Source organism: Rattus norvegicus, chromosome 17, assembly GCF_021556685.1.
Source record: "Rattus norvegicus strain SHRSP/BbbUtx chromosome 17, alternate assembly SHRSP_T2T, whole genome shotgun sequence".
Classification (NCBI taxonomy): Eukaryota; Metazoa; Chordata; class Mammalia; order Rodentia; family Muridae; genus Rattus; species Rattus norvegicus.
In genome coordinates this window covers 90,889,373-90,916,326 of record NC_141550.1, presented here as the reverse complement: position 1 = coordinate 90,916,326, position 26,954 = coordinate 90,889,373, and the positions used below count along the sequence as shown (strand labels likewise).

Sequence of the window (26,954 nt, the reverse complement as noted above, 5' to 3'; positions counted from 1 at the left end):
AATCCAAATGGGTCTAAAAGTCTCACATGAGATGGATCAGCTTAAAAACACTAAACTGAAAGGAAGTATCTCAAGTGAGAATGGGGATGATCAAAATACATTGTGCTCACATAGGAAATACTCAAAGAGTAAAAAAAGTGAAAATTAAACAAACACCAGCTCATCTATAATGTTAGAATCTTCAACCTGTGCTCATCACAGTAGAAGTGAACTCTTCAGAACTGGATTGCTACCATTCTCCCCTATAAAGACCCAGAACCAGAAACCATCACAGAAGAGGGTGGACCCAGGACTAGGAAATCAAAAGGATAAACATTCTACTGAACAAATGACGGAATTAAATACAAAGTATGGCTGTTGTCTCCTTTGTTTTCCCTCCCGTCAAGTGTTGGGAGCAATGTCTTCTTGCTTTCCTCTGCATGTGGCTGTCACAAGCTCCGGGTGGCTTTCTTTATTCAGAGTTCCAGAACAAGTCAAGTTTTAGTTCGGTTTGTGGTTATCATAGTAGAAATGATCTCCTAACTGTCATAAGTTCTATGCTTTTTAAACCCACCAGACATGAGGCTGACCTGAAAACTGCCATGTTTAGGATAAAACAATTGGAAATCAGAAACTTCAGATGATTCATCTCTGTGGTCTGTACGGAGAGGAAGAATTCTACTTCCACTCGAGTAGTTGTGTGTTGTTGACATAGGCATGGTGATGTCATTGGCCTTGGGATCGAAGGGATGCCAAAGTCTTCATCAGGGGACCAAGCATGAATAGACAGTGTGTGCAGAAAATGTCCAGAAAATGTCCACCAGAACTTTCTCCCCCAAGATGTCTATGGCCTAAAGACTGCTCCCCTACAGAGAGTGCTCCTGTGGATATTAGCTAAAGCTGCCTCCTTCTTCATTACCTCAGCTCTCTGTTCAATTCTGTATAATAAACACTAAGCTTCTGGGTGCCACCATTACCCCCACAGCCAACCCAGTCCACCAAACCTTTGCTTCCTCCTGCACTTGGTGATTCCTGTGCATATATCTGTCCCGCCCCACACCAAACCTCTGCTTCTCCCTGTGCTTGATGATTCCTATTCATATATCTGTCCCACCCCACCCGAGTCAGGTCTGTCCCTGGAGGTTGTAGAATCTGGCAATGGTTCATTCATACTTGTAAGATATTTCACATTGAGTATCAAGCCAATCACTAACTATGAAAACTCAGTATCTGCTTTATCCTTGGTAGCATCTATTTTCAGCAGATGAAGTAGTGAAGGTTTATTTACTGCCCAAGAAGGATGCATAGATCTCCCCACTCCTTGCAAATGTTCAGAATCTTGTTATCACTAGTGAAGAGGTGGATAGAAAGTTGAGAGAGTTCTCTTCTTGGCTTTGTCGTTAAGTAGCTGGAGACAGCCGTATGCATGGCAACATCTCTCAGTTTCTTTTTCATTTGCAAAATTAAGGATTTGAGCAAATTCTGTAATGTATCTTATTTCTCTTCAAGGCCAAATATTTTATCATTCTTCTATGTAAGATTGGGGAGCTTAAAATATGCACCATATTGACACACATATTTTTGCCCCTTATTGATCATAAACTAATTAAGGAACCCACAACAGGATAAGAAGCTGCTATCAACTGAAATAGATGTATTAGCCAAAGCAAAACAAACGTCTAGGCTTACACTATGAATAAATGTTATAAATTGAAAATGTCTTTTGGTGCAATTTAAAAAGAAACATACACTATAGTTGTTGTTTTTTTCCCCCTGAAAGTCTGTTTACTTCTTTTATAAGCTACACAAAAGTATTTAAGTGATCATGGGTGATAAATCATTTGTTCACAATGTGTGGGCTTCAAACCATGAGGTTCTTTTGAGAATCTGTAAGAAAAGGCTTCAAAAGCAGCAGACCGAGCTACCAATTATAACAATGCTAACTTTAGTCAGATTTCGGTTTGTCCTCGTCTGCACAATGATGATAATGTCTAATTTGGACTTCCCAATGTAAGCATTGTTACGAAATCATCTGTAGTCCAAGATTGCTTAGAAATGGCAAAAATAACCTTAATTCTTGCAAATCTGAACAACAATATGCAGCATGAAGAGAATAAAAAGTTCATTGCATAATACAGAAGAGCAGCGAGCAGCCCAGCCTGCTTCTGTGGAAGAACTCAGGCCTAGAAAGTCTATTTTATCTGAGTGTACTTTTAAAGGCTCTAATTCTCAGCAAATTTCATGAGCAGTTCTGGTATATCCACAGCAGCAGCTCAGAGAGTGCACAAGGTATTTAAAAGCAGGGGAGGTTTTGGTCACATTTATGCCAATTTGACCTTTACACTACACAGTCTAAATATCCCCAACTCAAACTTGCTTTCTGAATTCAGAGTCTTGAAGGTTTTTGATTTTCAGATTAGGGATGCTCAATTGGTGCAGTCTGTCACAATATTCCAAAATACTCTAATACCTAAAACGCTTCTTTTTCCCTTTTTAGATAGTGAACTTTCAATTTCCATTTTGTTTATCTGATTATTTTAACATTTAATTCAATACCAGCAAAACTCTATATAAATGTTGTAATCCTCTTTTCTGCACATTCTAAGCAACTCAGGTCATCTTGCATCAGTAACAAGATTATCCTGGTCAAGACTGTTTCATCATGTATATCCACACATGTATACACTCTCATAAAGAACTTTACTATCAATCACCAAAATAGCACTTCCTCATCTATTGTGTAAAGTAAAATGATTCTCCTATCTATACTTTATGAATAATGAATTTAAATATCCATTATCTTAAGAATCATACACTATACTCCTTAGTTTAATTTATCTTAAATAATTTGACCCCTTCTGTCTTCAGAACATGGACAATGTCATAGTTCACCGCAGTTATCAACTTGACACACCTAGGAAAACCTTGGTTGAAAAGTTGCCTCCTCAAACTGGCCTGAAGGCAAGTCTGTGGGAGCATTTTCTTGATTGTGAATTGATGTAGGAGGGCACACACCACTATCTGTGGTACTATTCGTGGGTGGGTCTGAGCTCGATTAGAAAGGTAGCTATGCAGCCCAGAGGAAGCAAGCCAGTAAGCAGCATTCCCCTAAGGACTCTGCCTTGCTCTTACTTCAAAGTCCCTGCCTGAAGTTCCTGCCTTGGCTGCCCTCTGTGACAGCCTATAATCTGTAAGCCAAACAAACAATTTTCTCCCCAACATAGTGTTGGTCAGTGTTTCAACACAGTAACAGAAAGAAAATTAGAGTAGGCATTAACTCAAGCATGGAGATATAGAACACACACTGGATCTTAAGGAGTTACAAAAAGAACTAGGCTATAAAAGGTGAAATAGGCAGGTAAGGATAAAGCCAGCAGGGCGAGCCATGCTGGTGAAGAATTTGCATGGTAAATCTCCCTTCTTATGGCAGCTTATGGAGACGTCCTGCCTTTATACTTTTAACTATCAAGGGTCTCCCCTACTATCTGTACCTAATGTCACCGTGGATATAAGACTATCAAATGACTTTCAGATATGGGTTCTACTCAATTAAAGCATCCCAAATAACTGTTAAATATTTAACCAGACATTGTTAATTCAAATGTTCTATTTTTCTATAACATTTCTTCTCAATTACAGGCTTCGCAATTCTTCTAGAGATTATAGGTGTTGCTCAGAAATATGACCACCTAAATAAGCATATATCTTCTGAGTAAAACAGGAGCCAAACTTTTGTTCAAATTACAGATTGACATTTCCAAGGCTTTTTGCCTAATTGAAGACACTAAAAGCAAATAACACGTGAGCCATTGTTCTTGGTTTCCTCCTGCTAAGTTGAATCTTTGCAATCCATGGCAAAGGAAAAAGTCTACAGTAGACGGGAGGGGTTGCACTGATTTGAGAACAAAAAGAAGGTCATATAGCTGGGGGTCAGAAGGGAAGGAGGAAATACTGTGTGGTGAAACCGTAGAGGCAAGCAAAACCACATCAGAAGCCAGGACAGGAGTTTTAACTTTTCTTTTAAGAACATTGATGTGGTAGCATTAGAACTGCTTAAAACTGATGGTTTTAAAGATCTGTTAATGACTGGATAGATAATGGGTTTAAACATAGCACAGGTTCACTCATTGATAAGTGGCTATTAGCCCAAATGCTTGAATTACCCTAGATGCATAGAACATATGAAACTCAAGACGGATGATCAAAATGTGAATGCTTCACTCCTTCTTTAAAAGGGGGAACAAGAATACCCTTGGCAGGGAATAGAGAGGCAAAGATTAAAACAGAGACAGAAGGAACACCCATTCAGAGCCTGCCCCACATGTGGCCCATACATATACAGCCACCCAATTAGACAAGATCGATGAAGCAAAGAAGTGCAGGCCGACAGGAGCCAGATGTAGATCTCTCCTGAGAGACACAGCCAGAATACAGCAAATACAGAGGCGAATGCCAGCAGCAAACCACTGAACTGAGAATAGGACCCCCATTGAAGGAATCAGAGAAAGAACTGGGAGAGCTTGAAGGGGCTCGAGACCCCTTATGAACAACAATGCCAAGCAGCTAGAGCTTCCAGGGACTAAGCCACTACCTAAAGACTGTACATGGACTGACCCTGGACTCTGACCTCATAGGTAGCAATCAATATCCTAGTAAGATCATCAGTAGAAGGGGAAGCCCTTTGTCCTGCTAAGACTGAACCCCCAGTGAACGTGATTGTTGGGGGGAGGGCGGCAATGGGGGGAGGGTGGGGAGGGGAACACCCATAAAGAAGGGGAGGGGGAGGGATTAGGGGGATGTTTGCCTGGAAACCGGGAAAGGGAATAACATTCGAAATGTAAATAAGAAATACTCAAGTTAATAAAAAAATAAAAAAATAAAAATAAATAAAAAAATAAACATAGCACAGGTTCATGAAAAAAACAAACAAAAACAGATAATGTAAAATATTTTTATATTATTAAGATAATTCTTCAGATTACTCAGGTCATTTTAAATCTTTCATTGACGTATTAGGCCATTCTGTGATTCTGTTCAAATATCTGCCTGATATGGAGGAGATTAAATATCAGGGTGCAAAGCATATTACTTACAGAGGCAGAATCAACAAATGAAAAAGACCCAAGCTTTAAACTCTACACTACTTCTTTATTAATTTGCTTTATGTGTGAGTTAGAAACATTAATGTAGATTATTTCTATGGGAAAATAAAATCTGATTTTCCTTTGAGATACTATGGTAAAATACCTGAGACTGGGTGATTTGCAAAGAAAATATGGTAGATGTACTAGCTAGTGCTGTGTCAACTAGAGTCATTTGGGAAGAAAGAACCTCAACTGAGAAAAATGCCCTCATTGGTTGACTTGTAGGCAAGCCTTTCAGGCCTTTTCTTGATTACTGATTTTTGAGAGAGGGCACAGCCCATCGTGGGCCTTCCCTAGGTGCCATCCTTAGAATGATGGTCCTAGACAATGTAAGAAAGCAAGCTGATCAAGCCATTAAGAACAAGCCAAGTTGACCCAGCACTAGCTAGCACATCTACCATATTTTCTTCGCAAATCACCCAGTCTCAGGTGTTTTACTACAGTATCTCAAAGGAACTGAGTCATAAGAACAACAATGCCAACCAACCAGATATTCCAGGGACTAAACCTCTACCCAAAGACTATACATGGACTGATCCTGGGCTCCATCTGCATAGGTAGCAGTGAATAGCCTTGTTGGGGCACCAGGGGAAGAGGAAGCCCTTGGTCCTGCCAAGGCTGGATCCCCAGTGTAGGGGATTGTTGGGGGGTAGTATGGGGGGTGCATGGGGAGGGGAAACACCCATCTAGAAGGGAAGGGGGAGGGGTTAGGGGGCTGATGGACAGGAAACCAGGAAAGGGAATAACATTTGAAATGTAAATAAGAAATACCCAATTTAATAAAAATGGAAGAAAAAATGATATTTAAGTTCATTAAGTTGTGTGAACTTTCAGTCTGATTAATCTTGATGTGACGTTTGTGTGTTTGCAAGTTTTTAAAATAAAGTGTATGTTTTAAAAAGAGAATTTAATTAATGTGTACAGTATATGTTGATCATATTTACCACCCGCTCCTCCTCTAACTCCTATAGGATACACTGTCCATCCCCTCCTCCTAACTTTATTTCCTTTGTAAAAGCAATTTTAATATATTTTATATATCATACATATGTATGTAATCATTTTTATAGAATATGTATAGTGTGTGTGTGTGTGTAAAAAAAATGGAAGAAAAGAAAGAGGGAAAAAAAGAACAAACCAATAAACAACATTCTTCTATGACTGTCACATCAGTTCTTGCTTCTAGGTCCCTGCCTTGACTTCCTTCCATGACAGACTGTGGTGTACATGTATAAATGAATAAAGTTCTCTCTTCCCCAAGCTGTTTTGATAATGTTTATCACAGCGATGGAAATCTCAGAAGTAGAAGACAGAAGGGCAGAAGGAATGACATTTTTCTATTTAACTCCTTTTATAACTGCTTTAATCCAAGTATTAGAGCACAGCCCTTTGGACAGAAGCATCTTTGAGAAGGTTCCACCTCCCATCACAGTCCCCTGGGGAGGGGGCTGCTAAAACACAAATCTGGGAGGGACATTCTGATCACTGCATAGATTATATCTGGATACATTTGGAACTTTAGAGAGAATAAAGAATGTAATTCTAGACCTAAAGAGATCAAGAACACTTGATCTAAGCTGACTGACAGGAAAGGAATGGAAAAGTAATGGAGCAAGCATAAACCTCAGGACATTTGGCTTTCTAATTTATCGTAAGGATTTTGCTTTCACTGGTGTACATTTTATAAGTTTTGAGGTTGTTAAGATGGCTAGCCTAACTTTAGTGTTAAAAGTGGCTAATGTTTAAAAGTAGAGTGTAAGGGGCAGAAGCTAATTGATTGTTGTAATAATCCAGGAATGATCAGGGTTGTAACAGTCAGCAAGGGAGAGAGTAGTTGTGTTGCTGCTGTATTTTCAAAGGTTGGCTGTCTGGCTAACATGAGAGAAGAGGTGTCAAGTGCCACTCACAGGGTTTTGACTCCAGTAACAAAGGATCAAGTAGCCTTGGGTGGAGAGTGAAGAAACTGGACTTTAGGAAACATTAGAACCTCAGGTGGGAAATTTTCTTGTGATTCCAGAGGAGGATAAAGTAAGCAACTGAATATGAATTTGGAGTTCATGGGAACAGTCATATTCTGGAGCTACAGATGCTGTGGCATACACACATATAATACTGCTACACATAAGCAACAGTACTTTGAACTGTATTGCTAGTTTAGACAGCCAGTGATAGTGTCATAAAGAAATACTCTGTGGATGGAATCCCAAGACTCTTGGCTATTACAGTGAGAGAGACAACACATAGAGAAACCCGAGAGGGAATTGCAATAAGAACAAGAAGGAAAGAGCATGATGTGAGTCCAATGCTTTTTCTCCAATGCAGCTCAGTTTTCAGATCTTGGAAGCTCTATTTGATATCGCCTTCTCTAGATTTGGTTATGATTCTTTCTTAAGTGCCCCTATGGCAACACGTTCTGAGTCTTTGTCATACTGTGTCACAGAGATCTGTACTGACTCATTATTTCCTGTAAACCATAGCTTCTTTAAGTAAGAAGTCAAGAGTATTCCCAGAAATTACCCTCGGGCTTATCCCTGATAACCTCAGAACAGCAATGCTTGAACTGAATTATTAATTGGTATTTATATCACAGGCACAGTATTACTATGGTAAAATGAGTCTGCTAGGATTATTAAGAGCAGTAACATATATATATATATATATATATATATTTCATTGAATTTATTTTTCTTTATAATTGTTCACAGGGAAATTTCTAGCATTACTTTGTTGCTATGTTTACAGTTCTGATTTATTTAATGGAGCAGGAAGAATGAAAGTAAAATTACACTTTTATGTTAAACATGTATATTAAATAGGACCCTTATATCCTACATTACCTGAATATTTAAACTTCCTCACAAAATTAGGAAGAAAAGTACAATTAATTTAGAAGAAAAGATATTGAAATGGTTCATAAGTCTCTAAGGTCATTGAAATTGTATGAGTGAGATTTAAATATCTATCCACTTTTTGTCAATATGCTATAAATATAAAATATGAACAATCAAAACAGATGACTGGTTTTAAAAAAGCAGGACATCACTTACCGGAAAGTAAAGAAGCAGAGAGCCAAAGAGTATTGTTTCCAACAAGATGAGGCCAGATGCCCTGATGCTCTAAAAGACAAATTGAGAATGTCATTGTTAACTTAATTTCCAGGCAGAGAGGATTTATGCTACTGTAAAAATGCCTCATCTCTGAGAACAGCATTCTTCTTCTGGGGAAAATTAAGTAAATAAATGAAATCTAGCTAGTGTTCAGGTGGGTGAACAGCTGACAGACAAGGGACATCTGATTATAATGGGGTGACAGGCCTGGCAATGGTATTGGGGACTTCATGGAATTTCATTCTCTGCAACCTGAGTTACTGAGTCATCTAAGAAGCTAAGAACAATACCTTGAAGATGCCTATAATTTGAGAAACTGTAACTGACACAGATCTTTTCTCTATTTCTAAGATATAAGCCACCAGTGCCCTAAGTCATTTTACAGATACATACTGGATTACTATGGATGGTTAAACAAAGTCTCAGTGTGAGCTGTATAAAGACCTGTAATCTCAATGATGCAGTATAATCCCTATAACACACCTTAGTTGTGTAAATATTTAGCCTACAGTCAAAATCCAAAAGGCCAAAGTTGTTTTCAAGTAGACTTCCTAATATTTAGTTTCTACACATAATTGTATCTAACAGGGTCCACTCTCCCAAGGGCATGGCAGAACTAGTTCTCATGAGCTCTGCCAGTGGTGAAAAATGGGGTTAACTCTCCAGAGTGCCATATCCAGTGAGGAGCAAGACCAATTATGCATAACCCTTGGGCAACCAGGTGGTCCCCAGTAGCTACCCCAACCAGGGAAATCCCCATGTTCTCTATAGTAATATGATCTGGGGATACTGACACTGACCCCGGCTACTGCAGAGTCATGGACTTAGAGATAGCCCCAGGCAGCATCACAGGCTAGGACCTCACCATGACCCAGGTGGCAGGACTGGCCACTCACAATTGTCTCTTCCTCTCTGCCCTTTAGTCTCCAGTTCCATCTGTCTTCATGATGCTCAAGCTGCTCTGTTTCTCTTTCCTTCCCATCTGACCACCATATACTTGCACACTGTGGTGGCTCCAGCTGCAGGCTGGACTTACAGATGGCAGGCTCCTGAGTGATATCCTTCATTTATTCTGTATGTCAAGCAGTGTCAGAAAGCAGGTGTCTATGGCCCACCTGTGTGGTGCACTGAAGGGCAGGCTCTGTGGGTGGCAGAATAGTCCACAGGTCTTTGTCAATCTTCCTCCTACTCTGCACTGTCTGGACTTGATTTGATTTGATTTGTATGAGTCCTAGGAATAAAATAGATTTGGCTACCAAACCATGTCTCAGGCTAGATTAAACAAAGGACTGCCATCTGTTCTGCCCCTGACTAAGAACACCACTACCAACAAAGTGTCTCTTTGCCCATTGGTAGGGGGCATTTTCTTTATATAATCTGCAAAATAGCAAACTCCTAAAACAAAATAGAATTGAGGCAAGAAACTAAATACTAAATCAATCTTAGCTTATAACAATAAATTTGGCTTCGATGAGCTAACGTTTCAAGATAGTCACTCTGGAATTCCTATGTTTTATTAAATTTAATGTAAAACATGCATATATATTACCAGCCTACAGATGTCTTACTTATCAGGAAAGTTATGTGAAGCAAGAAAATTAATTCTGCAACCACCAAAATATGCTAGTAATCCAAACTCTGACAGAATGTTGTATTCTTTTGAAAATGATCTGACAACTGAAGAGCCAGGAAAAGAAAATTCTAATTCCTCTTCTGAAATCTTTCAATGTATTAGCCACACAGCATTGCATTATGTGATCCATCAAAGGAACTCATAACTAAGGGTTTCAGAACAGTGTACAGGAATGATCATTAGAGTGGCTTTTCTCTGTTTCTTTTTCTGTGGTGCTGAGGATGGAGCCCAAGGCCTACATTTGCCAGGCAATCTTTGTACCTCCATAACATCTTCTGCCTCTACGTGGCTTTTCCATATGAATCATTGTTTTACCTAGTAAATGTTTTGGTAAGAAGGAAATTTCTATCAGCAGTATTTGAGTGTGGGCTGGTAAAATTTCCAAAATAGCAAATTACATTTGCAAAGCATGGATGCTTTTATAGCTTATATTCTAAGTTTTTAATATGACACGAAGACTCAGATTCCAAGCCACTATGCAAAACTTCTTAAAAATAATCTATTCAATGTTGACAAAGAACAGAGAAGGGAGCTGGAGAGAAGAGCAAAAAAATAAATAAAAAATAAACAAAAAGTAAACAGGCTCTGCAGTTATGTTTCCCTTACTGTGAATTCTAGAATAGCTATTTCAATAGGCAACAGTGAAGTTCAATGGTCTTGCCCATAAAAATGAGTATTTTCACACCTTATTAAACCCAGTAAGTTTTTAAACAGGAAGTAGATAAATGGCCAGCATTGGATTTGGGGCACATAACTGTATCTCTAGTTTTTAAGGCATAAAGCAGTCCCTGACTGGTGAATTTAAAAACTCAAGGTATATTTTGATAGCAACAATTTTTTATGTTTGGAATGGAAAATGACCGTGGAAGAAACTGAAGAGTTAGCACCGTTGTAAGAGCACATACTGTTCTCGCAGGGGGCCTGAGCTTGATCCCCCAATGACTATGTCAAGAAGCTCAGAACCATCTGTAATTCTACCTTCAAGAGACCTGTCACCTTTTCTGGACTCCAGGGGCATCTGCACTCATGTGCACAGACATACATATAAATTTAAACAACTCACAAACTATAACAAAAAAGTAAAGTTAAAAGTTACAGCAGAGAGTCCAAGAACCCAGTGGTAGGGGACGCAGAAGTTCTTTGCTTGGTGTGTGATGATGCTGTAGTGCAGTGGCTTCTTCCCTTCTCAGTGCCTTCTGACCCTTTTGTGAACACTGGACTGTATGCCTGCCTTTCAGCCATTACAACGATACAAGAGTAGCAGTCATGTGTGTTTGTATATATTCTCACAACTACTTTTTCCCTTTATGTTCTACATCAGAGATGGATATACCTCTTCACTTAGCCTCATTCTGGCTAACAAGGTAAGCCCAGAACTCCAGCTCCTAAATTGGAACTCTGACAAGTGGCTCCATCGTTAAATGGGAGACATAGTCCAAAATTGCATGCTTTCTGTTCAAAACATCTGCCTTGTCTGGTCTCAGTGGGAGAAGATATTCCAGGCCTTGCAGACATTTTATGTGCCAGGGTTGGGGGGATACCTGGAGTCAATATTCAGAGGAGAATGGGAGGGAGTGGGAGAAACAGACTGTTGGGGGGATCAGGTAGGAGGGCAGTGATCAGGATGTAAAGTGAATAAATAAATTAATGGGAAAAGTTTCCCGTGCTGGATCTGGCTTCAAACTCAGTGAGTGATTCCTGAGGGCAAAGAGGCATAGCCTGTGCCCTAAAATATTCCACCACCTTCCCCATTGCCTTGCTGGTACTAGAACTTTTAACAGGAAAAAAAATCTTTGCTTTGCACTTGGTACCAAGGATTCATATACAATTGCTATGAGCGATCCACTGATTAAGTATAAAAGATGTGAGAGAAGAGGTACTGTTGGTGCTGGGAGAGAAGAACTGAACCATGGGGACTGATGTCTGAGATAATGAGCAAAGTGACAGGGGACAAGGAAAACATTCATCTCCTGAGCAATTTTGCTTGAGATAGAAGTAGTGGGATAGAACTAGTTTTAACTAGAGTTGTGAAATGGAAAATGCAGTGTAAGGAGTACTTCCTTGAAAGATAGTCAGCAATATATGGCATGATGCTATTTATAGAAAACACCTAGCCAGCATACATGTTTTCCTACATAAAGAAAGGTTCAGATTCATAGGGGTGTGCAACCATGGCTCACAGGATGTGCATAGCCCAGGATAGCTCTGAATGCACCCTTCACATTGTAGATAACAATGCCACATTGCCCTTGGTCCAGAGGAATCATCCTAACCTAACAGCAAAGATCACTTCTGAAGCAGAGATTGTATTTGGACACAAGGAAACTTACCTAGAAATACTTCTTTTCACCTAAGGACATACAGTCAGAGACTTCTGAATCATAAGCCTTTTAATAATTAACTGAATAAAATTTAAGGTCTATTATCTCAGGCCTTATAAAGTTCTATGATTGTGAGTTAATAATTTGCAAAAGGTCTAAATAGAACCCTTCTTATAACTAATATTCTTAATATGATGGCAAAACTTGTAATAGAGCATAATAACCATCTTCCTTTCCCACCATGGATTCTTTTCCCAGTTCCCAAATCCCCAAAGATAAATTATGAAGATTAAATGACAAATTCAAAGCTGTAGATCAAAGCAAAGACTAACGGTATTCTACTAATTCTATCACATTGTGTCAAAGCCAGTTTCTAACTCCCATCAATCACCTTAGTATGCAAAGTGCAGAGGCACATGACCCAACTCATGCTTGCAGCTTTCAGAGGCAGATTGACCCTTATACAACACCTCGCAAGGAAGCCCAAGTCATTAGAGTGATGAAAAAATAGGAATGCTGAGGGCAGTGTTTTTAAAATATCATTTAAAAGGCTTGTTGCTATTTCCCTGGCTCCACAGGACTAACTCTATTTCATTTCATATTTTAAACAGTTTTAGCCTCTAGGGAAATAACATATATCTTGCTAACACAATGTAGCTATTTTTGAGCATTGCCAAAGTCTTTAACCTTGCACTATTTAAACTTTCCTTATACTACAAAAGAAATTTCAGAGAAAGAAAACATTTTAAATAGCTCAATTTCACGATCTATGAGTAAACTCTGAGGTAGCAATAGAATTATATTTTCCAAAGGATGAATCAGCATAGGACTCGAAGAGAAACTAATAGCCCACAAAACTCTCATTTATGAAGTGACTTAGATACAGACTCATGGGATGACCTTATCTTCTTATACTTCTATCTCTATACCCAAAGATGAGAGACTTCCTTCCAGTGAAACTTGATGAGCATTTGACACAATGACACATAGATTTCCAATAGGATGGAAATAGGACGAGGAGGGCAATACTCAATAAATGCTTAACACTGGCAATTTGGAGGAAGTTGTTTAGTAATTTTAATTTTTTTAATAAATGTGTGAAAATAGACTGCCCTGCTTGAGAGAACTCAGGAAGTTCAATTATAGTAAGAATATCTGCAATGAAATGCTGAAAACTTAACCAATGCAGAGATATTTGGAATAACTTAATCTGTTAAAAGCAACTTGCCCTTTTCAGGGAAAAATTCAGCAATAAAAAGGGTAAAAAACAGAATGAGGGCTAAGAAATATAATCCCAAAGTAAAACATGGGTGACTCAGAGAAATCTGAGTATTGTGGACAACTGTTATATATAATTCGTTTGGAATGACAATATTGGTTGTTTATTGGCTTTGTGACACTAAGCCAGATGCTTGACTTCTGAGTTTGGGTCTATTTGTCATATGACGTGATCACTTCTGGTTAAATTTAAACTTTCTTTTGAAAAGTTAATCAGAAAGTGCACAGTATATACATAGTCTAATAAATTTTAAAACACTATAGTACACTAAAGAGTAAAAAATAAATTATCTCTTCCTCAGAGGATAAGGGGAGAGGGGAAGCAGGAAGGGCTGGAGGGGGCACTGGGAGGGAAAGGGGGGCTGTGATTGAGATATAAAGTGGATATATAAATTAATGGAAAAAATAAATTATGCTCATACTCATTGCAACTAGAAATCATGGGCCCCACATTATTAATCCTGATTTACCACATATTTCTGGGCAGAAACTTTTTTACAGGGATTGTTATTTTATAGAGTTTTAACTAACAAGATGTTTAACAATTCTCTTTGCTGTGTTTCAAATCAAGTCACTACTTCAAGTATGTGCCAAGCATGTCTGATAGTTGCAGAGAAGCAGAAGACCTCAGATGCAAGAGAGTAAACCTCCTGATTGTTCTTCAAGTCACTCCACCTCCATGCCTCTGGCAAACCAACTCACGGGTCTCTGATGAAACCCTTGTCAGGCTTCTGATGGCAGTCCCTCTTTCTCGCTCAAATGCTGTCTGAGTGTGTTTCTCCTATATGTACTCATTGACAAGCCTCCAGTTACAACTCTGAAGTCTACTTGTAATCTTCCATTTCCTCCCATCCTTGTTTTGGAGCTAGTAAACCAAGTAACACGTTTTCACAAACTTGAGATAAATTCTCTGCATGCTCAGAAAACATACAGGAGTGAAGGGAAGGCTGAACACAAGGCCATCTTTCTTCATATACTTTCTTACACATACTTTAAGAAGAGGACACAAAATCCCCAAAATACGTTCACCGTGAGTTCAGTTTTATGTGTTTCATTAAAAACCACTGAGATGAATGGATAACTTTTTTGAACGAAAAGTAGATTATTGAAACAACAAATTCTTCCTTTTGAAAAAATATTCCCTTCGGAGTGAGATTCAAGCATTCTCCAATGGTCCCTCTTTCTTAGTTTCCTTGGGTCTCTGGACTGAAGTATGGTTATTCTGTACTTGTGACTAATGTCTACTTGTATGTGAGGACATACCATGCATATCTTTCTGGGTCTGGGTTACCTCCCTCTAGCTCCATCCATTTGTCTGCAAATTAAATGATGTCTGTATTTTTAATAGCTGAATAGCATTTCATTACGTAGACTTACCACATTTTCTTTATACATTCTTCAGTTGAGGGACATCTAGGTTGTTTCCAGTTTTGGGCTATTATAAGCAAAGCTGCTATGAACATATTTGAACATGTTCCTTGTGTTATGGTGGGGAATCTTTTCGATATATACCTAAGAGTAGTATAGCTAGATGTTGAGGTAGAACTATTCCCAATTTTCTGAGAAACCACCAAAGTGATTTCCAAAGTGGTTGCACAAGTTTACAATCCCACCAGCAATGGAGGAGTGCATGCCACATCCTCACCAGCGTGTGCTATCACCTTAGTTTTAGATCTTAACCATTCTTACAGCTATAAGGTGGATACTTGACTCTCACTCAGAAGAGGAGATAAAATAAATATTGGAGGTGAATGGAAAGAGGGAACTGGGTTGGACAGTGGGGTGAGGAAGGAGACTGGGATAGGGATCAGGTGTGGGGAGGGAGCAGAAGAGGGTAAGGAGAAAGAACAGAAATTAATAGAGGGCATATTTGGGACAAACCAGAGACCTGGGGCAGGGGAGGCTCCCAGAAGTCTGTGGTGGTAATTGCAGCTGAGACTCCTAGCAGCTGGGGTTGTGGAGACTGAAGTGGACACCTCCTATAGCCAGGTAGAACTTCCAGAAGAAGGGGACATCAATCCACCCACAAAACCTGTAACCCAAAATTTTTCCTGCCTACAAGATGCTCAGGGATAAAGATGGTACAGAGATTGGGGGAATGGCCAACCAATGGCTGGCTTGACGTGAAACCCATCCCATGTAAGAGAGTCAACCTTTGATACTATTAATGATACTCTGCTGTGCTTGCAGACAGGAGCCCAGCATAACAGTCTCCTGGGAGACTTTATCCAGCAGCCAATAGAAACAGATGCAGAGGTTGGCAGGCAAACATTAGGCAGAGTTCTAGGAATCTTGTGGAAGAATTGGGAATAGGATTAAGGGAGGCAGAGAGATCTAGGACACCACAAGAAGACCTACTGAGTCAACTAACCTGAGCCAACTGGGGGTTCACAGGTACTCAATCACCAACCAGTGAGCATGCAGGGCCTGGACCTAGGCCCCCTACAATTTGTAGGACATATGCAACTTGGTCTTCCTGTGGGTCCCCTAACATTTGGAGCCAGGGCTGTCTCTGACCCTGTTGCCTACCTTTGGATTCCCTTTCCCTAGCTGGTCTTCCTTGTCTGGCCTCAGTGAGAGAGAATGCACCTAGTCCTGCTGAAACCTAATGTGTCAGGGTGGTTGGTACCCATGGCAGACTTCACCTTTTCCAAGGAAAAGGGAAGGCGATAGGGGTAAAAGGCTTGTGAGAGGGAGCTGCAGTTGGGATGTAAAGTGAATAAACTAATTAATGAAGAAAATATTCCTATGAAAACAATTAAAATATGAAGATTATTAAATTTTAAAAAATGGCATTAAGACACTAACTGGTTTTGGAAAATATTCTTTGCTCTATTGAGATGAAGTCTGGTATCACTCAGTTTGATATATGTTTTGTAAAAACATAAGTCTGCCTTATATTAGAAAATTCAAGAGTTTCCACAAATTATTGTTCATTTTCACTTGCTCAGCGAGCAGCAAAACGTCTAAGTAACAAACATTGATCTATTTAATCAAGTCTGGGGCCATACCACCCTAAACACACCAATCTCACTGATTTCTGTTTAATCTCACAGTGTTTCACTTTAGAAGTTGGTGTGTTCAGAAGTACAACCCTTAAGGTACTGTTTTCAAATGCTAATGTACACACATAATCAGCAGTTTGTTGGACAGCAGTCATCATCAGGAAGTAAATTTGAGATTTGGGGTAGACCTCCTCGGAACTGCTACGCTTGTTTCACACACCGTCCTTTGCAGCACACAAAAGTGTGTGCAGTATCTAGAACAGTAGGACGAGGATATGTGCATTGTTTCCTTGACATTGGAAGGAATGATTCTTATTTTATATGTGTAATACATGGAATACACTTTTTTATTCTGAAAAGACATTTACAAATAAAACAATAAAAATATGATGAGTATTTCAATGAGAAACCAAGAAATGGTTTAATGAGAGGGAATAGATGATCTTTACCTACAAAAAGAACCAAGCAGTTGAGAAACTCAGGAACAGTCATTGTAACTGACTGGTGAGCCACACAAGTGTGTGGTGATGGGTGTGGGGAGCCCAATGTACTTCAGCTGCAAACAGGAAGAGGCAAGAATTCAAAACTCAGTTCTGAAAGGAGTTTACATATTCCTGACGGTAGCAAGTGGGATTCTGACGTGCCTCACGCTTCAGAGCATTAAGAATCAAATGAGCATTATATAACTTGTTTGTCCCTCTAAACGGGAACATAAAAAGTTGAAGATGTCTGACAAAAGACAAAATGAAAAGTAGTATTGAATAATAAATTAGTAAATTATTAATTAATTTTCTACGTCTTGTCTACGTTTTCCGTGTAAATTCCAACCTCTTCTTTCATTTAATTCTTCTATTCCCATCTTTGTGCTTTTCGGCAAATTAAATGTTTGTGATTAGATAATTGTCTTGATATTTTGTGATTTTTATATCTTACTTCATGAATGTGGCTCAGGGAAGATTTCAAATAATTCATAAGTTTTAAGTAGATAATAAGTACTAACCCTTACATACAAAATTCAAAAAGGTCATATTAACTGATAGGTGTTTTAATGGTTTCTTTCTCCTCTGTGATGGATCATTTTTCCCTAAAATACGCTGTTTAATGCATTAGGATCTGAGTGTGAACTGAAAGTATTGAGTATATGTAGAAATTCGAAGACAAAGAGATTTGACAGTAGAGAATTATTCAATGAATGTTAAGAAACAAACAAAAATGTATCCAAAAAAGTTTACCGATATAATAGATTTTTAAGACCTACTGTGTATAAATATCAATTAATTAAACTGGTTTTCTAGAAGTTAGAAGCTATTTAACATCTGCCAAAACAATTACTTAAAATAAATATCTTCAGTCACAACTGCTTTCTGAACCTCTAAATTTATATTCTCGCTCACCTTCCTCATATTCAAGAAGCCAGAAACTAAATTTTCCAACCATGCTTGAATTCAGATTCTGTCTCCTGATTCAGAACAGTCATTTACCAATACTATATCCAAGCTCTGTCTCAAACATACACTTAGAGATCTTAAATGAAATAAATTTACTTTACTTAAAAAACCCATTCATACATTTACTTGTTTTTAGAATCTCCCATTTTTTTTCTGGTCAATTGTTTCACTAAATACACGATCATCCAAAAAAACAAAATGATAACACAGAATAGCTACATGTAAGCTGACTCACGATTAAAAGAAACTTATCGTTTTTGTACATGTCTCCCTTAGTTCTGGCAAGTTAAATAGCCAAAGTGGTAAACAGGGAGGGAGGAGAAGGAAGGCGGGTAGGAGAAACAAGTGTCTATTTACATCTGATTCAACATACTATCACTTTTCTGCTTTACAGAGATAAAAACGGGTGAATTTGCTGCAGAGATGCAGATCGAGCAGAACCCAGCAGAACAAAAGCCATAGCCCTGCCTGTCTTACATGTGTTTCCCACTGAATTACTGTGTTCTTCTTTCTCAACTCCACCATAGTCAACAGAAACACCCATCTTTTCTGACATTTCATCAAGGTCTTCCTCTTCAAGTGGGACATTTATATCAGAGAAGTTCTATTGCTCCTCTAATCCCCCTGTTTAATTTTTGCCCTGCCTTAATCCTACATGTTTATTGTAAAGGGATAAAATACATCATAGCTGGTAATTAAAGGGTAAATGTTGGTAATAAATTAATGGTTATCCTTCCAGATAGAGTTGGGAAGACAAAATAGGTGGTATTTAAAATACAGATGTAAAGATCTTTGATTTTTAGTTTAATCAATCAATTTCCTCCTCCCTCCCTCCCTCCCTCCCTCCGTCCCTTCATTCCCTCATTTCTTCCTTCTTTCCTTCCTTCCTGTTTAGACTGCTCTGTTTTGTTTGAGTTTTGAGATAGTCTCTCCTTGTAGCCTAAATTGGCTTCAAACTCACTATCACCCTAGTTCTACCTCCCTAGTGCTAGAATTACAGCTGTGAACACACCTATCATGAAGTTCTGTAAGCTTTACAGAGTGAGATTAGTGGAATGGGTCTTCTAGATCCAAAATTTTTTTCCCTGATACTAATCCTGTATGGAAGTTGGCCAACGTGTCTATATTTAATCAGAAAGTAGGATACTATCTTCTCTCTTTTGTGTCAAAGGTATTTTTTTTATCTGAGATGGGTTTGTATCATGTATGTCAGACTAGTAGAGCTCACAATCTTTTACATAGGCCACCTAAGCACTGGGAGTGTAGAGATAGACCACCATGTTTGATTTCAACTTCATTTTTTAAGAGGCAATTTTTTCTATCCAGAAAGGATTTTTTCCATTTCAGCTATTAATATGAATTTTATCATAAGTAGTAAATTCATTACAGTTCAGAATATCAGACCAAAATAAAAATAACTTTGCACATATGCTACATATACATATGTACATACATATATATGCATATTATGTGTAATATATATAAACACTAACTTATACAAAAAGAATAAAAGAACAATTCTAATTGCAAAAACATAAAAATAATAAAATATTTACAAATAAGAACCAAGAGATAGTGAAAGAGCTAGACACTGAAAACCATAAACAGAGAATAAAGAAATTTTAGATCACATATATAAATTTGAATGCTCACCATTCAAAAATATTAATACTATTAAAATCCATACCACTTAAAGCAATACATGCACTTAGTGCATTCTCTACCAAAATATAAAGGACATTTTTTTTTGCACAGGAATGGAGAAGTCCTAAATTTCATATGGAATTGCAAAAGAATATTAACAGTAAAAAGGAACGTTAAGCAAAAATAAGGAGTCAACATCATTATAATTATACTCCCAGAACACAGTAAAAAGCTCTGTCACTCTGACCAGATGAATGGACAACAGAACCACTGGAAGGGGTTGGAAAGCCTGGAAATGAATTCACACACAGTCAACTGATTTTCAAAATGGTGTCAAAATGCATGGTAAGAAAAGGATAGTTTCTTAAACAAAAGTTAGGTACCCAAACAGAAGAATGAAATTAGAGCCTTATCCAACACTGCCTCAACAGATGAAATATTTAATCAACAAAGGGTAAGACATCCAGAAGAAAACAAAGTGGACATTGTGCCATTGGTCTGGACAGAGCTTTGGGGACATGACGTCCAAAGCACAGGCAACAAATGCAAAAATAGACAAATGTGAGTGTCAATATTACTGACACTGTGACAGAAAACAGTGCAGAGGCTCCACCAAAGAATTAAAAAGAGAATTATCATATGGTCCATACACTCCACTTCTGAGTATCTCTGAAGAATAAGAAACTGTCATGTGGAAGAAGTGATAGCCAAGATTCAGAATCGACTGGGAACCCACCAACAGATGAACAGATATGGACAGAACAGCTCAAGTGACGGCTAGTGGGCAGAGAGGTGCAGAGGTGTTGGTTAGACTGACTGTTGAGAAGAGCAGGTTTGTAGGAATCTGGTGTGGTGTGTTAGAGGTAGATTTATATCATGGCGGTCCATACTGCATAGTGTCTGCCAACTCACTGCTTCGTGTGCTTTGACTATACATAACTGTTCTTGATAATTAAATATCTCAAAATACAACCAGCCACTGTGGTGCCACATCGGTGTCACAGCAAGGCCCCTAAGCCTTTGCTGAGAGCAAGCTAAGCGAACTGGCATGCTTCTTATTCTTGTCTTTCTTTGAAGCGGAAGTTAGTTTAATGAGAAAGCTGTCTTTGAAAACAAGTTTTTCCTATTGTGAGTATCACAGCATACTAACAAATTGTCACCAGCCGGTCCAGAGTTTGTTCACTCTAACCATACAGTCCATTGCTGCAAATTCCCGTTGTTCCTGTCTCCCTTACATTCTTAAGGCCACAAGGTATATAGATGCATAAATTCTAGGAGTGAAAAGCTGACTTCAGAGAGAAGATGGGAAAACTCAGAACCAACGTGCAGAGAAATAAATCAGTCTTTGCTAGTTCCCTCACTCAACAAGATGTTCCCCGTGGAACGTACATTCTCACTTCAACAAAATGCTAATGAGAATGGCAACAAGGAGTGTGTTCACATAGACAGTGATGAAGACAGCAGCGGGGCTCTTACAGAAGCCATTACTCTAAGATCTTCACACCTATTAACCTTCACAGAAACACTCAACCTCCCAACAAACGTGGACGTCATTATCATATCCACCCTGTAAATGCAGAGCCTGAGGCTTAAAGAGGTTACACTTTTTTTGCTGAGAAATCAACAGAACCCATACACAGGCTATACAGTACTATTGCTCACCCTTGCCCCCTGGACTTTCGAAATCCAATTTGGTAAAGCTGTCATTGAAAATAGCATCTGAGAGCCGCTCCTGAAGGCACCTTTCCTGACCTCACTGAAATGCAAAGACATGGGAAATAAGAAACCACAGCCTTGCTGTGATCTCCCAATTCAAAGCAGAAACAGAATTAAAAGTGTGAAAAAAAAAAAACGAGTTGATCTCCACAAGCAGCTGGAAAATGTAAATTAAAGTAAGACAACAGTTGTCTCAGTGTCCATAAGGAGCTAGTTTCAAGACTCACCACAGACACCGAAGTCCACGAGGGCCAAGTCTTTCATTTAAAAAGATGTGACATTTGCCTAAACCTGTGCATATCCTCCTATGTACATGAAATCGTCTCTGTACTTCTCACAGCACCCAATACAAAACAGCGTGCAGTGCGCCATTTAGATGGTACAGCTTGCCGTAAAGCACACTGCTCAGGTGGTATAACTATTGCCTCTGAATTGGAAACATTACCCCAGAAGGAACCTCACAACAAGAAACTTAAACAGATCAAGACCATAAAACTTGTGGGTTTTGGTCATGGTGTTCGTCAGAGGCTCAGGAAACTCAGAAAGTAAAAATATTCACCAAGACCCTCCTCCAGGCTAAACAAGTGGTCCATAGTAGCCAGGAGGGGGATCTCTTTGGTGAAGCTGCTTGAAAATTGAGCAGGGTGCTTCAGGTCTGTGGCTTTCCTGAACTCTCACTCATGCTGGGGTTGTGTGCTGATTAGCATTTATTGCCAACTTTCCACAAGCCCAGAGTCACTGGGAAAAGAGATCCTCAGCTGAAGAATCATCTCAATCTGATTGTTCTAAATTCATATCTATAAGAGATCTCCTTGTCTGATGATTGACTTAAGAGGGCCTGCACTCTTATGGGTGGCACTATCCCTAGGCTGGTAGGCCAGGGCTGAATAAAAAGGCTATTTACATAGTGAGCCAGGGAGCAAGCCAGTAGAGAACACTCATCCATGGCCTCTGCTTCAAATTGCTGCCCTGCTGTAGTCTCTGCTCTGCCATATCTCAACGGTGGACTATAAACTGTAAAGTAGAATAAATCCTTTCCTCTCCAAGTGGCTTTTGATCATGGTATTCATCTCAGCAAGAGAAAGCAAACCAGAGGAGGTGCGGTCTGCCACTGTAATGCATCTGCCACTGCAATGCATCTGCCACTGCAATGCGTCTGCCACTGCAATGCGTCTGCCACTGCAATGCATCTGCCACTGTAATGCATCTGCCACTGCAATGCATCTGCCACTGCAATGCGTCTGCCACTGCAATGCGTCTGCCACTGCAATGCATCTGCCACTGCAATGCATCTGCCACTGCAATGCATCTGCCACTGCAATGCATCTGCCACTGCAATGCATCTGCCACTGCAATGCATCTGCCACTGTAATGCATCTGCCACTGCAATGCGTCTGCCACTGCAATGCGTCTGCCACTGCAATGCATCTGCCACTGCAATGCGTCTGCCACTGCAATGCGTCTGCCACTGCAATGCGTCTGCCACTGTAATGCGTCTGCCACTGCAATGCATCTGCCACTGCAATGCATCTGCCACTGCAATGCATCTGCCACTGCAATGCATCTGCCACTGCAATGCATCTGCCACTGCAATGCATCTGCCACTGCAATGCATCTGCCACTGCAATGCATCTGCCACTGTAATGCATCTGCCACTGCAATGCATCTGCCACTGCAATGCATCTGCCACTGTAATGCATCTGCCACTGTAATGCGTCTGCCACTGCAATGCATCTGCCACTGTAATGCATCCGCCACTGCAATGCATCCGCCACTGCAATGCATCTGCCACTGTAATGCGTCTGCCACTGTAATGCGTCGGCCACTGTAATGCATCTGCCACTGCAATGCATCTGCCACTGCAATGCATCTGCCACTGCAATGCATCTGCCACTGCAATGCATCTGCCACTGTAATGCGTCTGCCACTGCAATGCATCTGCCACTGTAATGCATCCGCCACTGCAATGCATCTGCCACTGTAATGCATCTGCCACTGTAATGCGTCTGCCACTGTAATGCGTCAGCCACTGTAATGCATCTGCCACTGCAATGCATCTGCCACTGCAATGCATCTGCCACTGCAATGCATCGGCCACTGTAATGCATCTGCCACTGCAATGCATCTGCCACTGTAATGCGTCTGCCACTGCAATGCATCTGCTACTGTAATGTGTCTGCCACTGTAATGCATCTGCCACTGCAATGCATCTGCCACTGCAATGCATCCACCACTGTAATGCATCTGCCACTGCAATGCATCCACCACTGTAATGCATCTGCCACTGTAATGCATCTGCCACTGTAATGCATCTGCCACTGTAATGCATCTGCCACTGTAATGCATCTGCCACTGCAATGCATCTGCCACTGCAATGCATCCGCCACTGTAATGCATCTGCCACTGTAATGCATCTGCCACTGCAATGCATCTGCCACTGTAATGCGTCTGCCACTGTAATGCATCTGCCACTGTAATGCATCTGCCACTGTAATGCATCTGCCACTGCAATGCGTCTGCCACTGTAATGCATCTGCCACTGCAATGCATCTGCCACTACAATGCGTCTGCCACTGTAATGCATCTGCCACTGAGCTACCCCTGTGTCAGTGTGGCAGTTTGAATGGGAATTTCCCCCTTGGGCTTAGACATTTGAACGAGTCCCCTTTTGGAAATGAAGTTTGGGAGGTTTAGGAGGTGTGACCTTCCTTAGAAGCTTGGAGGGTTTCCTTCTTCATGATACTTCCAGATCAGTCTCTGTGCTGTGTGTTTGCAGTTAAAGAGCTGGTCTCTCAGCTCCCGTCTCCTCCTGCCATGTTTGTCACTTGCTGCTACGCTACACCTCTGGAATCTTATCCCTCTAGACACTAAGCCAAAAGGAACTCTTTTTCTAAGGTTGCTGCTGGTTGCACTGTTACAGCATTAGAAAGGTAGTCAGTACACGCAGTAAGGAAGTCTCTCATGCACCTGTAAGCAAGGCCCATTAACTCACTGGTTTAACAAACTACCTTAGGTTAAGGCATATACTCGGTCTGTTTTAATGCCCAGACAGAAATCAAAATTTGTTCATGTCTGCCCAGGAAAAAAAAATTACACAACAAATTATATAATTGATGACAAGAGACAATTGTATGCATTCAATACAGATCCAATATTTTAAAGTATTTTACACACATACACACACACATAAACACATACACACACATACACACCACACACACACACACACACACACACACACACACACACACACACACACAAGTATGAAGCTATGAAATAAGAATAGACACAGGAAAAGCCAGTTAGTTGTATTTTCCTTTCAATCCTAAAGGCTGAAAACATTGAAGGCTGATAATATCATCACTGGAAAGAATATTAGGTCATGGAAATTTCACACTGATGTTTTAAAAGCTATTGAAAATCAAAGAGTACACATGGAGCATCCCATGGTTCCAGCCACGTATGTAGCAGAGGATGGCCTTGTCAGGCATCAATGGGAAGAAAGGCCCTTGGTCCTATGAAGGCTCGGTGCCCCAGTGTAGGGGAATGCCAGGGTGGGGAGGTGGGAGGGAGTGGGGGGAGCACCCTCATAGAAGCAGGGGAAGGGGGAATGGGATAGGGGGTTTCTGGAGGGGAAACCAGGAAAGGAGATGATATTTGGCATGTAAGTAAGGAAAATATCCAATAAAAGGAAGGAAAAAAGGAGAAAATTTAATTTAAGGTCAATTCTTAAGAGCTGTGAAGTGTAGTATAAAGTCTAACTGTGTCTGTTTCTCCCAGCACATTACTATTTAGAACCGGCGTTTCTAACCCTATGGTTAAATTCTAACCCTATCCTGTTTAGTAGGGTGTATAAAGTTTCTTTTTTCTAGCCAGTAACTTCCTGAATTCAACTCTGATGTGATTTTTTTTCCCCAATATACTTTAACTTTATAGAGTTCAAAAAGGATTTTGTGACCTTTCAGTTTGTAAGTTCTTCAGCTCAAATGTTGCCTTTTCAGCTTAAAGGGCACCATGAAAACAAGGAGAACAATAACCCTATGCCCACCACTAAAGCCAGCAGCAGGGTCTCCGGATTAGTCTCTTTTTTCATCTGTTGATTTAAAACGTCTCTAGACATTGATGATTTGTTTCATGGCTGTGGGAGGAAAATAAATGTTTTCTATGTTAGCTGTTAAATATTCCAATCCATTTACATCATAATCAATTCCTATTACCAAGTGTCCACATCAACTGTTTCTGTCAGACACATTTTTATAGTAAACCAACAAATATAGCTAGCAATAGGTTAGAATTGATTTAAGCATGTCACCCATGAAATAATTAGGTAAAATTCTTAATACAGCTAATTAAAATAGACAAAAATTACACATCTTATCATTAACATGAATGAACTATATGTCAGATAAAATATAAGAAGTTCATATATATATATATATATACACACATATATATATGCCATGGATAAAGTATGATATCAAGGGAATATAAAAATAATTATTAAGAAAGAATGGATTCATTCATTAATGTTAAATCAGTTCTGAACCCATCTAACTTATATTTAAAGCTTTCTATTTTTCAATCACTGCTTTTGGAAGGCAATAACTCTTACAGTTTTTCCACGCAGTCTGAAAGCACACACTGTGGGGGCTGTTCTCAAACTCACAGAATTTACAAGAATTTATGACATACTGACTCACATATAGCTGTAAATAGAGCTATTTATTTCAAGACACTGGGGATTTGTTCTGATACATCAGAATAAATTAATCAGTGCAAATGGTGATGAGAGTGAACAGAGTACATTTCTGAATCTTGAAATATAAATTATTTAAGCAATATTTTCAACCCTCTCCTGATGACACACCACAGGATGTCCACCTATTTAGTCTACATTTCACCCCTTAGCCTTCTTTGCCTAGCATCAAGGACCATTCCCTTGAATCAACTTAAATCTATATCGAGTTTTGCAAACCAGTCATGATTTATCCAACTGTCATTCTGCAAATGACCTAACTTTAGCTATATAAACCGAACTCACTTTTGTATATCAAAACCTGTCTCTTCTACTTGCTGTCTAGCAAAGGTTCCAAAACCCAAATAAAATTTGAACTCCCCACATAAAGACATTTCCATTTCCTCAGGTCTTTGGGCATCATTCCCGTTTTTATCCGCCCAGGGATGCTGCTTCCAGTCACGTTTTTCACTGCTTCTCTTGAAAGATTTATAACAGATCCATAAGTGGTCTCTGTCTTCCAGTTTCACACTTTCTGAGCTACCTTCTACATTCTGCCAGAGAGACTTCTGCAAAACACAGCAGCACGACATCATTTCCCTTCATAGATCACGGCAGGTGTGCTACACAGAGATCCAACTTCCGTAAGTTGGCATTTAGAGCATTGCATGTTCTAGCCTTAGCAACCTTCCCCCTTCTTCAAACACCACTGATGATGTGCAGTGCTCCTTCCAGCCAAGCCACTCTGAATAGACCGTGCTCTTTTCAGCTGAGACCTTCACAGATTCATTTTCCTTATCTAGAAGCCTCCCACACATCAGCGCATTCCAATATCACCTTTTCTAGAAAGAAATTCCTGATGTTCCAACTTAGCATGAAGTTACTTTCTTTATATGCTCATTCCTATATTCTTCCCCCACCTACAGTGTCCCACACAACCAAAG

General features: G+C 39.7%; 1 protein-coding gene across 1 annotated transcript in view; it reads right to left on the bottom strand.

Moving 5' to 3' along the window:
- Positions 1 to 26,954, bottom strand: part of Gpr158 (G protein-coupled receptor 158) — a 409,526-nt gene that overhangs the window by 141,247 nt on the left and 241,325 nt on the right. Inside the window, 1 exon segment of the mRNA NM_001170326.1 lies at positions 8,171 to 8,239. Within this exon segment, the coding sequence (NP_001163797.1) occupies positions 8,171 to 8,239 (69 nt within the window).